Genomic DNA, 16246 nt, shown 5'->3' on the forward strand with positions numbered 1-16246 from the left:
TTAGCTAAGCTAACTAGCCCTGTATATGTGCGTTGAAACCGAAACATTTGCATGAGCTTTTAGAAGGCGAGGAACTCTAGAGCTAACCTACCCTCAGGCTCAGGCCTCAACCACAAGCCCTTTCTTTCCTGCAGTATTCCACTCTAGGTTTGCACACCTCATCTCACAGTCTGTATGGCATTTTAACTCCATAATCTTTGCTTAATAAATACATTATTTCTAATTTATTGAAATTTATAATTTTTTTTACTAATGATCTCAACTAATGTGGTATTATTACTATTATGATTATGATTATTATTATTATTATTACTACTGCTACGTGTCTATGAAAATTTTAGCATTTATGGCATTATATATATAAAAGTAGACAATTTGTTACTCTTGTAAAAGCACCATACTAATATCCTTTACACCTTTATACACTTGCATGTCCGCTAAGCATCCGACTAATTGGTTGAATTCTATGCAGTTAATTAATTATAAGTTATATATTTGTGAATTAACTCATAAATTATATTTCTTTTATGATTCATATTTTTGGAAGTTTATTGTTTCTATCTATATATATATATCATAAATCAATCAATTACATGTTTAGTTAAATCTAAGTATTTTATTGTTAAAATAACTTATAAACACATCAATTATTAAAATAACTAAAAAAACAAATATATGTATTAAAATTTTAAAAATCAAATAAAAACAGTATGGTAAAATACTTAGTCAAACTAGTTTATAAGTACAATGCTTATAAGTACTAAAACGAAAATAATCTATAAATATTATAGATAAACAATATTTTTTTTAATAAATCCCATAAATATTATAAATAAATATGTAAATTTGTTTTTAAAGTTTATAAATTGATTTAATTAGCTTATAAGCTAAATAACTTGTAAAAATAACCCATATTCCATTTTTTAAAACTCATGTATGGATAAAGAATTCCAACTTATAGTAGCAAAAGTTTTTCCGTTGGATTCCTTTTTTATATATAAATTTTTTTTTTAATAATTGACAATATTCCAGAAGACTTGAAAATTTTAACATCAGAGCCTGCTTATGGCCTGAGCTTTGTATCTACAGGGTTCCAAGAAAACTTCGAGCAATAAATCCAGTAGCCTATACGCATCAATTGATTTCGATAGGGCCTTTTCACAGCAAGGACGAAGCATTAAAGTCTATGGAGAAGCAGAAATTGCGATACTTGGCAGAGTTCTGTATAAGAACTGGAATTAATTGGACTGAGCTTGCCAACCAAATTAAAGTGTCGGAGGTAAGTATCCGCCATTGTTATGAAGAGACATTTGATGAGGTATATATTGAAGACTTCGTCAAGATGATTCTCTTGGATTCTGTGTTCATCATAGAGCTCTTCTTGAGGAGACGAGAAAAACATTATTTCAATAGAAATTTTAAAGATGATTTTAAACTCGGAAAATCAACACGCGAATATGGTGTATTAGGGGATTTGATATTGGTTGAAAATCAGTTGCCCTACTCTGTTCTCGAAGATCTATATGAATTCTCTATCCGCAAAGCTAATGAAGAAGGATATCCTCCTTTCTATGAACTCGTGCTCTTTAACTTAGATGACTACTTATGTCCTCCTAAAATTCGAGAAAATAAAAATCATAAATGTACCTGCAATTGCTTCTCTTGCTTGTATTGTTTCTGGATTAGCAGATGCTTCTGCTGTCTGAGGGACGGGGATCAAAGCGCAAAAAAAGAAGATGAAGAAGGCGGCCTTAATCAGGAGAAACCCATAAATTTCACTGATTTGGCTCGAAAATCTAGATCCTTCAAGCTTCCAGTGTCGAGAAACGACAACACAGTGATGAAGGTATACAACGCCACCATGTTACGCGAGGCAGGAGTGAAGTTTAAGGCGAGTTCAGAGGCATGGCTAATTGACATGAAATTTGAGAGGGGAGTGTTGAAAATGCTAAGATTCTTAGCTAACGATGACACAGAGCGTGTTATTCGAAACCTGATGGCTTTCGAGCAATGTTACCATCCAAACGAGCCATTGATATGCGATTACATTTGGATACTTGATTTTCTGATCAACACGGAGAAGGATGTGGATTTGCTTGTCGAAAAGGGGATCATTGTGAACTTGCTAGGCGACAGCAAAACAGCAACCAACTTGGTGAATAACCTTGGATTAGAAATTAGAGCATATGGGTCTTGCTTTTACGGGCTGAATAACCACTACGACAGTCCAGGGTGTCGTACGGTGGCAATCATGAGAAATGTGTGTTTCAGCAACCTGTGGTGAGGCGCTGGAACAATTGCTGCAATTGTACTCCTATTCTTCACCTTCACGCAGTCTGTGTATTCCATCAGCCAGTTATTCTCTTGAAAGGTTGTGTAATTGTGTGGGCCTGATGCTTTTCACTTTTCTGTTTATACTGTCTGTGTGTTTCTTTTTCAACTTGCTTTATGGAATAAGAGGTTTGTTGATACTACGTTTCTTTCACGCATTTTCTTGCTTCGTAGAACGGCCGTTTCTGTAAATGGACTAGCTCGTCTGTCAATCTTTAGCTGATTACTTCTCCTAATCTGGATTATTGCCCTTGGTGTCAAGGGCCCATATACAAGTAGCCCAAGATCAACCTGGACATTAGGCCTCCGAGACTATTAAGGCTTCACACTCGCTAGTTGCTATTCAATTTTTATATTTTTTTCTGAGAGTTATTGGAGAGAGACGAAAATATTATCAATGCCAAACCTTAAAAATTCTCCTGATTATGATAAAAAGGGTAACTTTTCAAATGAGAAAGGCTTAATTTGGGGCTTAATACTTTTTATTTCGCTAATATCATGATTGATTCTACATTCTACACATGTTACAAGAAGTAGCCACTGGAGTTCCTCTCGGAAAAAAACAACAAGTACTTGGAAAAATAACTTGATAATTTAAAAATAGGAAAAAAAACAAAGTTGTGACTACCTAATTAACTGAAAATTTCTCTGGGCCGGCACAAAAGGAGATATATGAACACCCTTTTAGTCTCTCTTTCAGAGCTAGCTAGGATCAACAAACCCATCAACATCAAGTGATGTATGATATTAATTAAGCAAATAATTCTGGGTTATCAAAAGGAAAATCGTTGTCAAAATCCACGTTATCTAATGAGATATCCCAATCTCCGATTGACGAATTGGTAGTCGAAGTTGTGGGTGAATTAGATTCCGGCGTTTTCACGTTGTGGTCTATTCCGTTCATGTGGCACCGGGACATAACCAGGTGGCTAGAGTCAGAAGTGGCTGGAGATATAAATGCAGGAGATAAACTACCCAAAAAATCGTTTTCCATCATAGACTCCTTGAAAATATCATTTCCCTCATCTCCATTCCCTGAGGAAGCATCTGGAAAAGAAAAGAATGGAAATATGTCGTCCACAGTTTCACACTCCTGGCTTTTAAGTCCTTCTCTGAAGTTGAAAGATGAGTACTCTTTTAATGGCTTTGGTTTCTGTTCAGGTTGTTCTAATTGACAACCATCCTTGCCTTGCTTCGAACACTTGGCATTTATCAGGGATGCTGAGGCTACGGCTAAACGAGAGGCTTTGAAACATGTATGTCTTCCTCGATAGGTGATTTCAAAAATTGTAGGGTCCTGATCTGATCTTTGAACTTGTTTCGTGGCCAAACAACCTTGTGAGTGACGGTGAGTGCATCTGTAGTATCCTCTGCAATAAAAATATTTTCTCATGTTAGAGAAAACATTTTAAAACTAAAAATATATACGATCGATTAATTGTCTTCAAGATACTAATTAAATCCAGGAATGCGCTTCTATATGGCAATTTTGCACTCATGTGCAAATGGATCTTGAATCTAACAAGCCTTGGAATGGATATTTCAAGTTAAAACACACATGCTCAGGCTCATCGTTCAGCAATCAGGGTCAGGGCCCAGGGCCAGCTGTTCACTTTTAATATCGTAACGGGAATTGCTCCTAGCGGCCCCTTGTTGGGTTGTGAAATTCGTGCAATGGGAGTAAGGGGAGCAGCTATTTGCATAATAGTTTTTTCAGCTCCCTCACATCAAATCACAATAAAGACAAGGAAAAGATACTTCAAAGCGGTTACTACTTTACAGTATTGATCGTAGCATTGCCACGAAGCATGTTACAGGTTTAAAGCAGTAAGTGGCTAAGTTCGATACAGTAAATTCACGTTTGATAGAAAACAGTTCTTGCATTTTGATTGGTCCCATCTGCATTTTCTGGTTTTAAAAGGACTTTTAGCTTCTACAAAATGATTAGGTGATGTTCTATATTGCATTTCATACGTGTCAAAAAAGTTTTTCTTTTTCTTTTTCTTTTTCTTTTTCTTTTTCTTTGTCTGTGCAGTTGATGAAAACTTCAAGATCTGAAAGACTAAAAAGCTTCTCACCTTGGAAAATTAGCTCCAAGAATATCTTTCTGGCCATATTTCCTCCAGCTATAACCATCATCGACATGTGGCCCTTCCAGACCCGTCCCTGAACAAGCCTTCACTTGTTCAGTCCATCTGGGTTCTGTCTTTCTGCAATATACCAAATCCAAACATACCCAATTCGAATTTAGATCAGCATCAATCGAAATTTAGTTAAAAAAAAAATACTATATGCATCGCCGCTTGAAAGTTACCTCTTCTTGAAAACATTTTTTTGATAGTGATCCTTGCAGTCTTGATCTGAGACATCACTTCTAGGGCTGCTATTGGCATAGTAATATGGTGATTCCAATGTACTAATGGTGGGCTTAATCTCAACCGCACAAGGACCCCAATTTAGCATGGAAAGTGCTTTCTCGTAGGAGGAAAGTATCTTCTCAACAAGGAATTGACGCGTTTCAGGCGACGAAATAGAGTTAAGATGCTTCCTTAGCTGCTCTGCTAGCTCTTTCCCTTGTGTCAGCTCAGCGATGAGAGTCTTTTGCTCCCCATCCATGGCCTTTTCCATGTACAAAATGCTGCAAGAACAATTATAATTTAACAAAAGCAAGGAAATTGAAGTATTGGAGAAGAACCAAGAAGCATGGAAGTTGAGCTTGCAGTATGAGAAGGATATGTGGGTATCCAAGATTCTCCCACTAAAACAGACCAAACCACCAAAACATGAGAGTAGAAATGATTCCAAATGACAAGGGTTGATGGGGGCAAGTGAGAGAGATATAAGCCAAGAGAAAGAGATGACAAAGCTATTTGAATGCAAGAAAGGGAGAGGCTTTTCTTAGTAACGAAGCTGTGAGGAACATGGGAGATATATGAAGGGAAAAGGGGAAGAAAAAGATAAATTTTTTGACTGGAAAAGAAGCTCTCTGTTTTTTCACCAAGGACCGGCTTCGGGTCTTATAGGTGGTTTGAAGAGTGAGTGGTGAGAGAGAAATATCAGATTGCTGACCATTTCAAAGGTTACCCCACAGACACATAAAAGTCACCAATCGCAATCCTTTTTCTGAGGTTTAAGTTTAACCAGTGAGTGAGCAGAGGAGCAACGCGGAACAAGGTTTGAAGATTCTTGGAGCCCTCTTACGCGGTCCCTTGTTCAGAATGCGACTTTCTTCTGCTTTGTAAATTCTAGTCCATACTCACATTACTATACTTCACACTAGAAAAGATGATGCATTAAATTAAAGATATAATACTACAAATGAAAATGATTATATTAATGTCTGTTTTCCCAGCATTAGACCCCCTTGCTTACGCTGATGTTGGTAGATCAGGACCATACACGTTTACTTTCTGCCTTTGAATGCTGTATAAAGATTAGTTTAGAAAATTCTTAGATTCTTTTTTTTATCTTCTTCTTTATGTAATGATGATGAGCACGACCTTCTTTCTTTCCCTTTTTTTTCTCTTTATTTTGTTTTGTGTATCATCCTGATTCCTGCCCCTTTGGTGATGGTTTGTAATTTGTATGTGGTTAATTTTATGGTAAGATGTTTTGCAGTAATAATAGTTTAATTAGGGGGAAAATCCTGTTTCTGAGTTGTAATTTGATGTTAATATATCCAAGCTACAAAAGGTCAATTCTTTGAGTTAAAAATTTTTATTGGGATCAATAATAATACGTCAATAATTTATTTTTATTTATTTAATAATTTTAATTTAAATCATAATAAATGAACTATAAATTACTAAAGATAAATCATAATGCATAATAATTTTAGAATGCATTCTCATACATTAGATTAATGTATTTAAAATAAATAAATTTAAAAATATTTTCTAATGAAATTAAATTATAATAAATAAAAAGGGAACTCTCACTTTTATTAGTTAAAATAATTTTGTTAGTTGAGTTGCATTATAATTAATTAATAAGATAAAAAAATATCCTTAGAAAGAGAATGTATGCATATTCAATTAGAGTATTAATATATTTACCTCATGATCTGAATAAATAATATAATATAAGAAGCACGGATAAGTGGGTCCTATTGGGGTGCATTTCTTTAAGAAGCAAATGGTTAAAAACTATATATATATATATATATATATATTAAACTTCTCAATAATTTCCAATTAAGGTTTATTAATTGCTTATAAGTTGATGATTAAATGTCTACTTAGTATTATTGAGTTTAAAGGTATAAAATTATTTTTTAAAATAAAAATATTATTAAATAATTTCAATAAAGAGCCCTAAATTATTCAAATCAGATAATTTTGTTTTATGACTAATTAATTTTTAATTAAAACAACACTGAAATCTTTGTCCACGCGTCAGTGTCTTGCTTGAGCCGCGTTGATGGTAATATTTTCTCAAAAGTCTTGTCGTCATGGATGAATCTTTTCTCAGGCACAATTGCTTGGCTTTTTTACAGTGCTACAAAATAGCACCGACTCTGGAAATTAAATGATATAGAGTTCGTCATCTTTCTTTCCAAATTGTTATTGTGATTATATAATATTAAAAATTAATCTAAAATTAAAAAAATAAAAATTAGGTTTTATTGTTAATTTATAGAAAATAATCATTAAAAGGTCGTTAAATTAAAAATCATTTTTAAAATATTATAATTTTAATTAAAAATTATAAAATAAAATATCATCTTATTGAAATAGTTGAAATGGTCATTCAACATTTATTATTCTGATAAATAATAATAGAAATTAAAATTTGCGTTTGTAAAACGTATGCCAAAAAAAGTCCAACACTGGAAGTGAATAATAATGGGAATAGATATTACATAATTTTGTTTGGACGGGGTCGCGATCGCCATGTCAGGAATTTCAACGACCCAGAAGCATTTTCTGCGAAAAATTTCCGTGGAAATCACGCGAACCCATAGACCGGGGCAAAACTTCGATGAAATTACCTGGATATTTACACGAAATGCGGCAGTGGAAATGTTGAAGAAAAGCTATGGCCCTGCTTTTTTCTGTAATTTATAATTATTATTATTATTTCTTATTTGGCTTTTCATTAATTTAATTAAGAATTTGTTAGACCAGGTCAAGTCACTAATTGTCACGATCATTGTTAGGTGAGAAATGGGCAAATGCCACGTGTCTGATCATTCTACTCGGTTTCCTCTTGGAGTATGCTCAGGGTACGATGACAAACGAGTAGCATTTATTTGAATATCGGATCTAATAGAATAGCACTATTAAAAAATGAGTTCCAATTATATGAAATATATTTAAATTTTAAAATTATTAATAATTAATTATTAAAATATATAAATTTAATATGAATATAAATTATTAAATTTTTATGAATATAAATTATTTAAAATAAAATTTAATTAAAATTAAATATTTAAAATAATAATTTAATTAAGAATAATAATTTTAAAGACGATTCATAAATACGATACAAAATTATATAAAAATATAATGCTTCTGTTAGGTTTATTTGTGTTTATGTTAAATTTGTATGGACATATTTATGACACAGATATAATCGTGTCGTGTCACGAGTTAACACATTAATTCAATTTGACTCGTTTATGACATAATTTAATATTTGTGTCATGTGTTAATTTGTGAATCACTAATTTATTTAGCTCACTATGACCTAGCGTGTTAAATGAGTTAAGTAGTGTCAAATTATGTTAAATGGATCATTTCATATCAAATGAGCCATATCATATTGAATACATATAATATAATTTCATATTAATTTTATCGTATCATATAATTTATATAATAAAAAGATCATATTCCTATTTAAATTTTTAACATAATTTATTAATCGCATCGTATTTATGTTGATTTTAATTATATTCATATCGCATGTTAACACGCTATGAATATAATCCATTAACCTAAATTACTACCCTTAAATTTAATTTAATTTCAAGTACTTGTTGTCATTTCTAATTAAAGATTTTCAAACTTTTTTCTTTTTAGTACATAAAGATTTTCAAGCTCTTTGATTTCATAATTTCAATTCTCCACTGAATTTTCTATTAATCATCACAGGCGAATTTTTTTTTTTATATAATTCACTTAACCCCATCGATTATTTGAATTCTAAATTCAAGCGCTACTTTCATATTCTTTATTTTTTTTTTCAGAATTTATATAAATAAAAAGTGAAAAGAAATTTTTATGGTGCCTTGTTTGTGAAATTATCACGTCTTTTTTCTATTTAATTTTTTTTTACTTTTTTTTAATTATATAATAAAATTTTAATATTTAAAATGATAAAAATAATCATATAATTGAATCAATTTTAAATAATATTTCTATTATATTACTATATTTTAATAATGATATCTTCATTTCAAAATTTATGAAATAAAAAATATAAAATAATATTTAATTAATAAAAAATAAAAAATATAAAAAAATTATTTTTAAATAATATTCATATTATATTACTATATTTTTATTATGAAATTTTTATTAAAAATTTTGAGATATAAAAAAATTAATAAAAAATATGAAATAATATGTAAGTAATAAAAATAAAATATGAAATAATTAATAAAAAATTAAGATATTATTTAATTTCACATATTAAAATTAAAATATATATCACGTACATTATTATAAATAATTCTCTAATTTACAATATAATTCACAAGATTTTATAAATCATTCAACTCAAAATTGATTCATAATTAAACAATTAAAAATTAACACTGTTTCAATTAAAAAACAATTATTATATTTAAACATGGTATAATATATCCCATGACACGCCATTACCTTCCCCTATGCCGTTATTTTTTAGATGGGAAGGGGTCAGCCAGAATATATGCAGATAAATTAATAGGTTCTTTATCTCACTTAAAGCTCACTATCTTCTTAAAGTCAAACTTTACTATGAACATGTCAATGAAATTACAAATTTATGTAATATGTGTATTTAAAGTTAATTTTTATACATCGAACTAATTATTTAATACCATTTGATCAGTGATTTGATAATTAAATGTGTATGTTATAGCCTAGAAGATTAAAATATTTAAATTTCAATAATTTAATCCATTTTAAATATTTTTAAATGTTTTTTGAGTCCCATTCTCTTAATTCTTTAACTAAAAATAAATTATATTCGTGGGAATGCGTAATAAGACTTTAATTTTCTCGGGAGAGCCCATTAACAAGGAAGCCCACTTCCCCGTTTAATGGCAAGCTCGATCGCCAGGACTCAAACTCGAGCCTGGTGGTTGTAGGGTTTTGTTTGCTGTGCTGGGCCATGGAAACGGCTTGTGAAACTCGGGCCGAGGACTGGAAGCAACGCACCGTTTAGCGTTTTCTTCTATATAGCCATCACCAGGAACGTTGATCAGAGAAGTAAAACCCCATTTTATCATTTCACTCGAGTCTGCAACCTTCGATTCCGCCATGGCGTTTCCTTACATGGAAGCTGTACTTGGTACGCTCTCTTGTTTATATTCTTTTACGTATAAATATGGATGCTTTTCTTGCGATCCTTTGCAATGGACACTGTTTCTTTGATATTTCAAGTTTTGATTAATTTTTTATACTGTTCATTGGTCATTTGAGATTTTGTTGAATCCATTCGTTTCGTAATTTGGCTTTGATTATTGGAGGCTTGCAATATGTGTGCTGGAGGTTTTCCATTTGCTTGGTTTTTGTTTCTGCAAAATTTTGGGTATGCATCTCTTTTTTTTTTTTTTTTTTTGATGAATATAGGGCTTGTTTATCCAGAAAAATCTCTGTTTGGTTGTCGATAAAATTTAGAGGAAATGAACGTACCTTTGATTGGAAGGGATTTTTCGTTTATTGGTTGTTTACCTTAAGTATCTAAAACAATTTCTGGAAGTTAAGATATGGTCTGTACGTCCTTTTAAATGGGTTACCCTTTAGACTTCATTTGGCAGCAGAGAAAATGGATGAAAAGAACACGGAAGTCGGATCATTGAAGCCAGTGGTTGTAAGACTGCATTGAACGAAATTATTTGATCTTCGTGGTCTCTAGAGTTGAAATGTCCAAAGTTCAATTCTTTTACTGTAACATTTTCACTGAAGTGCCTTCTTTTTCCTTTTCTTTTGTTTCTTGATGTAATGTAGAGGTGAATTACTTCTTTGCCTATATGTATTTTATTGATCTTATTCTTCTCTCAACAATTCTTAAGAAAAATATCTCAACAAATTGGACTTCCCCCCTTTTCCCTTGTATTTATATCCATTGTGATTTACTGTGATTTCTTTTAAACTCCGCTGAATAATTTCTGCGATGTTGAGTTTCTAATAGTTGCTTTTTTTCTCCAATTTTCAGGTTTTATGGTGCTGATGTATGTTTTTGAAACGTATTTGGATTTACGACAACATTCTGCACTGAAACTGCCAACTCTTCCCAAACCTCTAGTAGGAGTAATCAGCCAAGAGAAGTTTGGAAAATCTCGAGCTTATAGTCTTGATAAGAGGTTTATTATTTCCTGAAAATCTCTGCAGTTCAATACTGTTATTTAGTTTTCCTTTTATTCTTTCAATTTCATTAATGTTTCTGCTGGTGCTTCTCTAAATTTTCAGCCACTTCAATTTTGTTCATGAATTTGTGACTATACTGCTGGACTCTGCCATTTTATATTTTGGGATATTGCCTTGGTTTTGGAAGGTAATTAACTGGAGGAATTGTGCAATTTTAGTGAAGCCTTACTTGTGGTTGAATTAGCATAATCTAATTCTCTTCATGACTGCAGAAATCAGGAAACTTTCTACTTTTAACTGGTCTCAATGCGGAGAATGAAATACTACACACCCTTGCTTTTTTGGCTGGTGTTATGATATGGTCACAGGTATGCATACAGTTTCTGATTACTGTAGTTGAATACACAAATACACACAAATAAGATGTGGGTTTTTGGTTTCATTAAGGATAAGGATAAGGATAATAAAATTTCGCTTTAGTAGTTCACTTGCATATATAATTTCTATAGCTAAGCTGACTACTACATGCTGCTGAAACAATCAAAATCACTGTATTTATACTGCCTGTGTTTTGTATAACAGTTGAGAACACAGGCAAGGTTTTCATCTATCTTTCTTTTCATTCTCCTTTAATTTTTTAACAATTAAGTAGTTGGTATTGTATTATGTATGACTATCCTGTACAAAGTATTTGCAACTTATTTTTGTTATCATTAATCAAAGAGGAAACACAATTGGAATTAGGTTATTTTGGGTTATGTATTCAAATTAATTTTCTGATTAGTTACTTGGGTTAAAAGTGTGCACATTCCATTTATGGCCTGTAAACTCACCTTCTCAAATGACAAAAAGCATCATACAGTTCAATAATCTAGACACTTGGATGATGTTGGTATTCATCTTGGACACAAAGCTGAACATTTTGAATGTAATAGTTGGCTTGCTTTTTAGTTAATATCACCTTATGTGTATTATTCTATTTTTACATGGAAAATAATAGTACGCTTTTGTATTATGCCATTAAACAAATGTATTCAATTCATTAGATGTTCCTCAATTGGTTTTGATTTGTTTTGCCTATGTTCATGCAGATCACTGATTTGCCATTTTCTCTCTATTCAACCTTTGTGATCGAGGCCCGTCATGGTTTCAATAAAGTTAGTGCTTGCTCCTTAATCTTTCTTATTTTTTCTCCTCTTGTTTCTTACCTGATTATTAGTTCTTTATGTTGGTGTATGTGTGTTTTCTTTATTGTATGTTGTGACAATAGTGTAACTGTAAACTTGGTTTTGGACTTTCATTCTTTTAATATCTATTTCATGAAGGATCCTTAAATTCCTTTTTTTTTTTTTGGCCTAATATGCTTTACAGCAAACAATATGGCTATTCATTAGGGACTTGTTCAAGGGAATTTGCCTTGCTATTGCACTTGGCCCACCTATTGTTTCAGCAATCATTTTAATAGTACAGGTATGATCACCTGCCAGTTGCCATCTTTGAATTTAATGATACTTGTGGATAGATTATTGGATGCTTTACTTCAAACATGCTTGTGGAAACTTGAAACCATAGCTATCTGCCGTTTGTGATCGTGTGAGTTAACCCCCCGCTATGATGAATTTTTCATTTGCATGGATGCAGAAAGGAGGTCCTTACTTGGCCATTTATCTTTGGGCATTTATGTTTGTTCTCTCTCTTGTGATGATGACACTCTATCCGGTTTTGATAGCCCCACTTTTTAATAAGTTCACTCCTGTGAGTATTTGAAATTCTTTCCGCATTGGATTTCATTTTGACCTGTATCATGTTTGGTTTACTGATCTTATTTTCTCTGCCTTTGCTTTGACATATAGCTTCCAGAAGGAGATCTCAGGGAGAAAATTGAGGCACTTGCTTCCTCCCTCAAGTTTCCTTTAAAGAAATTGTTTGTTGTAGATGGATCTACAAGGTCAAGCCATAGCAATGTGAGGATTCAAGTCTTGGACATTTATTGAGATTTCCCTACATGCCTTGTAACATTTACTTTTAATGAAATTATTCTTTTTGTTGGCTACTCCAGTATGAAATAGATATTGCTTTTCCTCATGTTGGATATGTTCTCCACAGGCATACATGTATGGCTTCTTTAAGAACAAGCGAATTGTCCTTTATGATACACTGATTCAGCAGGTGAGAAGGCCTTTCTTATAGAAATTTATGCTGTCATCTTGTCCATGTACCTCTTCGTATATATTTTTGACTTGATAATTTTTATTAAATTGAAGATTCAAATAAGCGAATAGTTGTTTTATTGATGTCCAATTTATTTTGAGAGCCTTTTCTAATTCAAAGCACATACGTTCTGAATTTTGGGGAACTTATGATTTGCTTGGCTGCCGCCCCCACCCACCACACTCCCCCCTCCCCTCCCCCCTTTTCTCCCTCTCCTCCTCCTCCACTAATTGCATCTGTAGTTTAATTTTTTTCATTAAAAAAATGAGGTTGCTAGTTATACATCTAAAGTGGAGCCATTTGATCACCAGTAACACACAAGTACACAAGAAGAACCTTTTTGTTCTTTGTTGTTTTATTGGAGGAATAAGGCAATAGTAACTGGTAGTGTTAGTAACTTTGTACTTCAAGCACTCAGTTTATCTCCTCTCATCTAGTACTTATTGTTGAAATGCAACTTGTTTCTTCTTCTGGTAATTTTATTGGTCCTATATGTTTGTGATGCATCGCAGTGCAAAAACGATGAGGAAATTGTAGCTGTAATTGCTCATGAATTGGGGCATTGGAAACTTAATCATACTATGTACTCATTTATTGCTGTGCAGGTATGTTATTGTTTTCTTTCTAATTATTTTTAAATTTAACCTTTTTTTTGACTCACTCGCTAGTTTTCTCATTGATTCATTAATATTGATAATTTTGTGCTAATATATATCATTGGAAATGCACATGAAGCAATGTCCGAGTCTCTGAGAGCTACAGCTGATAAGAGGCTCAAAGAAAACCTTGGCATTGTTTTTCTCATCTTTGTTTCTTCAATTAATTTGGATTTGAGGTTCAAAACTCAAGATCTTTTTCCTGAGCACAATGACAGAGTATTTCTTTTAATTGCCTTGCCCAAGGAAAACTGAGGCATGTCATTCTGCCGGCCTGGTGCCATGTTTGTGACTACATTATTTAGAATCCTGAGATTATATTATAATAAGAAATCAAGAATAGGTGGGAAGACTTGATGTAAATTAGAGTGAGGTACAGCAGAGGAACTGATAAATGCTTTAGTAATAATGGGATGGCATTTTATGAGCAGCAGGGGCTTGGATTGGTCATTGTTGTTTTCTCCCTGATAGGGTTTAATTAAGGCATCATTTTAAGAGAATATCGACACAAGGGTTTTGATTTCAGTTGCACTAAAAAATGTGTTATCCAAGCATTTTAATTTTTGATATTTTTTCCTGGTGGTTGAATCTTGGGTATTAATTCGTATCTTGATAATAATTACATATGTCCATTTTTTCTCCAGTTAGAAAGCAGCAGTAAAATAGATTGTTGAATCTCAATTTGCTTAAGCCACTGTTTCTTGTTTCTTATGAGTCTTTGCCCACTCCTGCATGTCCTTTATCATTGTAATCTTCTTACTCTGATGTTTGATAAAAAGCTTATGCGGAAATGAACTGTAAAGGATTTAATGATATATGATGTTTATTGTTTTTATTGTTCTATATTGTTGTGCTTCAACGCAGATTCTTACATTTTTGCAATTTGGAGGATATACTCTTGTGAGAAACTCAAGCGATCTGTTCCGAAGTTTTGGGTTTGATACACAACCTGTTCTCATCGGACTGATCATATTTCAGGTATTTCTATATCAAAATAGCTGCACAGAGAAATGACGCGAGGGGTTGGGGAGTGGTGTTTGTAGAATTTCACACAGCTTAACTGTTGGCTGTGTCATCTGTTGGTGGAGTGACAGGTTTATCTGATCTTCTTTTTGCAGCATACCGTAATACCTCTCCAACACCTCGTGAGCTTTGGTCTTAATCTCGTGAGCCGTTCTTTTGAATTTCAGGTAACTTTTCCTTTCCCAACACCTACCCTGCAGAAAGGAAAAAATGGTTTAAAGCCTGTTATATATATTCTTAAAAGAGAGTGAAAGCCCATTAAATCTTGCTCTCGTTTAATATATTTGTTCAATGTAGGCTGATGCTTTTGCCAAGAAGCTTGGTTATGCATCTGCTCTTCGTTCTGGTCTTGTGAAACTACAGGTGATTTATCAGTGCTTAATTTTTCTCTTGTTCCTTTCTGATATTAGTGGAGATAGGTTCCTCAGAGTCTTACATAATCTGATGAACCTCACTGTCTGAAATTTGAGAATCTAGCCTCAGCTAGCATTATTACTTAATTCTTCTTAAAGCCTTTTCGTCTTGTTAATTACTTTCTCACATTTTAAGATCTCTTGACTTAGTTGTTGTGCTCATTTTTCTTTAAACTTCATTTGGGTTCTGTATTTCTCGTCATTGGCTTTAACATTTATGGCAGGTTAATATGCCATTAGTTTATTTGCCTGCCTGGAATAATTTGTTAGAAAGATTGTACAATGGAGTGGGGTATGAACATCATACATAAATGTTTGCATGTAGTGTATATTGTAGTAGTATTATCACGAGGTCTTTAATTTGTTCATTGTCAGTGTTCAAGTCCAGGTTACTGAAGTTTTTGATAGTTATACATTTGAAATGCACGTTACTGAGATTGAGTTGATGTTCTTTCAGGAAGAAAATTTGTCAGCCATGAATACAGATCCTTGGTACTCAGCATATCACTATTCACATCCTCCTCTAGTTGAAAGACTGGTTGCACTTGATGAACCAGATAAAAAGACAGACTGATATGAGCAACTCGTGGACATGTAGCGTAGATTTCATTCATTTGGTTGCAATTGACGGAGTGGTCTAATAGCTGAAGTCACCCACTTAGATGTAACTGTTATTGGCCCTGCTGGAGGTTTACACTTAAATAGTTAAACGTAACATTTTCTTTCTTATGCCAGAAAAAACTTAGTTCAAACTTACTAGGTGAGAGAAGCAGGGAAAAGCGAGAGGAGGAATGGGGTGGAAATGGAACATAGTTAAGTATCTTATCTTTGCATCAGCCTTAATATTCATAGAATCTGAATTGGTTTTGAACCTGTTGACTTGGTTGGTATCTTTTTATGTTTTATAATCTATCAAATCCTTTTGCAACTTTGTCTGAATACAAAAAATATCACAAAAAGATTACTTCCAATATATGGATTAATTTTAAAAGATTATCATATACACATGCACATAGAAAAGGAGGACTTCAAAAGCGTTATGATTGTATTCGTGGTTCCTACTTTGATGCCCCATCATTAGCCTAAAAGA

The 16246-nt window shown here is 32.7% G+C and overlaps 3 protein-coding genes across 3 annotated transcripts; 2 read left to right on the top strand and 1 right to left on the bottom strand.

Annotated features, from left to right (window-relative positions):
- Positions 1–1084: 1084 nt before the first annotated feature.
- On the top strand, positions 1085–2485 carry LOC110638019 (uncharacterized). The gene has a single exon (XM_021788420.2). It carries the CDS (start codon positions 1187–1189, stop codon positions 2282–2284), a length of 1098 nt encoding a protein of 365 aa, XP_021644112.2. The 5' UTR covers positions 1085–1186; the 3' UTR covers positions 2285–2485.
- Positions 2486–2795: 310 nt separating this feature from the next.
- LOC110638020 (probable WRKY transcription factor 53) lies at positions 2796–5364 on the bottom strand. The gene is made up of 3 exons (XM_021788421.2): positions 4646–5364; positions 4410–4541; positions 2796–3701 (listed from the first exon to the last, which is right to left on the bottom strand). Exons 1-3 carry the CDS (start codon positions 4957–4959, stop codon positions 3083–3085), a joined length of 1065 nt encoding a protein of 354 aa, XP_021644113.2. The 5' UTR covers positions 4960–5364; the 3' UTR covers positions 2796–3082.
- Positions 5365–9678: 4314 nt separating this feature from the next.
- LOC110638017 (CAAX prenyl protease 1 homolog) lies at positions 9679–16084 on the top strand. The gene is made up of 14 exons (XM_021788418.2): positions 9679–9834; positions 10702–10849; positions 10956–11040; positions 11126–11221; positions 11945–12010; positions 12225–12323; positions 12495–12608; positions 12707–12817; positions 12960–13022; positions 13577–13669; positions 14585–14698; positions 14839–14910; positions 15041–15106; positions 15614–16084. The coding sequence occupies exons 1-14, from the start codon at positions 9804–9806 to the stop codon at positions 15728–15730; spliced, it is 1275 nt and encodes a 424-aa protein (XP_021644110.2). The 5' UTR covers positions 9679–9803; the 3' UTR covers positions 15731–16084.
- The last annotated feature ends 162 nt before the right edge of the window (positions 16085–16246 follow it).

The sequence above is a fragment of the Hevea brasiliensis genome, chromosome 2, assembly GCF_030052815.1.
Source record: "Hevea brasiliensis isolate MT/VB/25A 57/8 chromosome 2, ASM3005281v1, whole genome shotgun sequence".
NCBI lineage: Eukaryota > Viridiplantae > Streptophyta > Magnoliopsida > Malpighiales > Euphorbiaceae > Hevea > Hevea brasiliensis.

What these genes read in the sequence shown, in the direction of transcription:
- LOC110638020 (XM_021788421.2), bottom strand. Translation starts at nt 4,959, where the DNA reads ATGGAAAAGGCCATGGATGGGGAGCAAAAGACTCTCATCGCTGAGCTG. An exon ending in AAAAATGTTTTCAAGAAGAG is followed by an intron (nt 4,542 to 4,645) that starts GTAACTTTCAAG and finishes GGTATATTGCAG; the next exon opens with AAAGACAGAACCCAGATGGA. An exon ending in CTTGGAGCTAATTTTCCAAG is followed by an intron (nt 3,702 to 4,409) that starts GTGAGAAGCTTT and finishes TTTTTATTGCAG; the next exon opens with AGGATACTACAGATGCACTC.
- LOC110638019 (XM_021788420.2), top strand. Translation starts at nt 1,187, where the DNA reads ATGGAGAAGCAGAAATTGCGATACTTGGCAGAGTTCTGTATAAGAACT.
- LOC110638017 (XM_021788418.2), top strand. Translation starts at nt 9,804, where the DNA reads ATGGCGTTTCCTTACATGGAAGCTGTACTTG. An exon ending in TTACATGGAAGCTGTACTTG is followed by an intron (nt 9,835 to 10,701) that starts GTACGCTCTCTT and finishes TCCAATTTTCAG; the next exon opens with GTTTTATGGTGCTGATGTAT. An exon ending in CTGGTCTTGTGAAACTACAG is followed by an intron (nt 15,107 to 15,613) that starts GTGATTTATCAG and finishes ATGTTCTTTCAG; the next exon opens with GAAGAAAATTTGTCAGCCAT.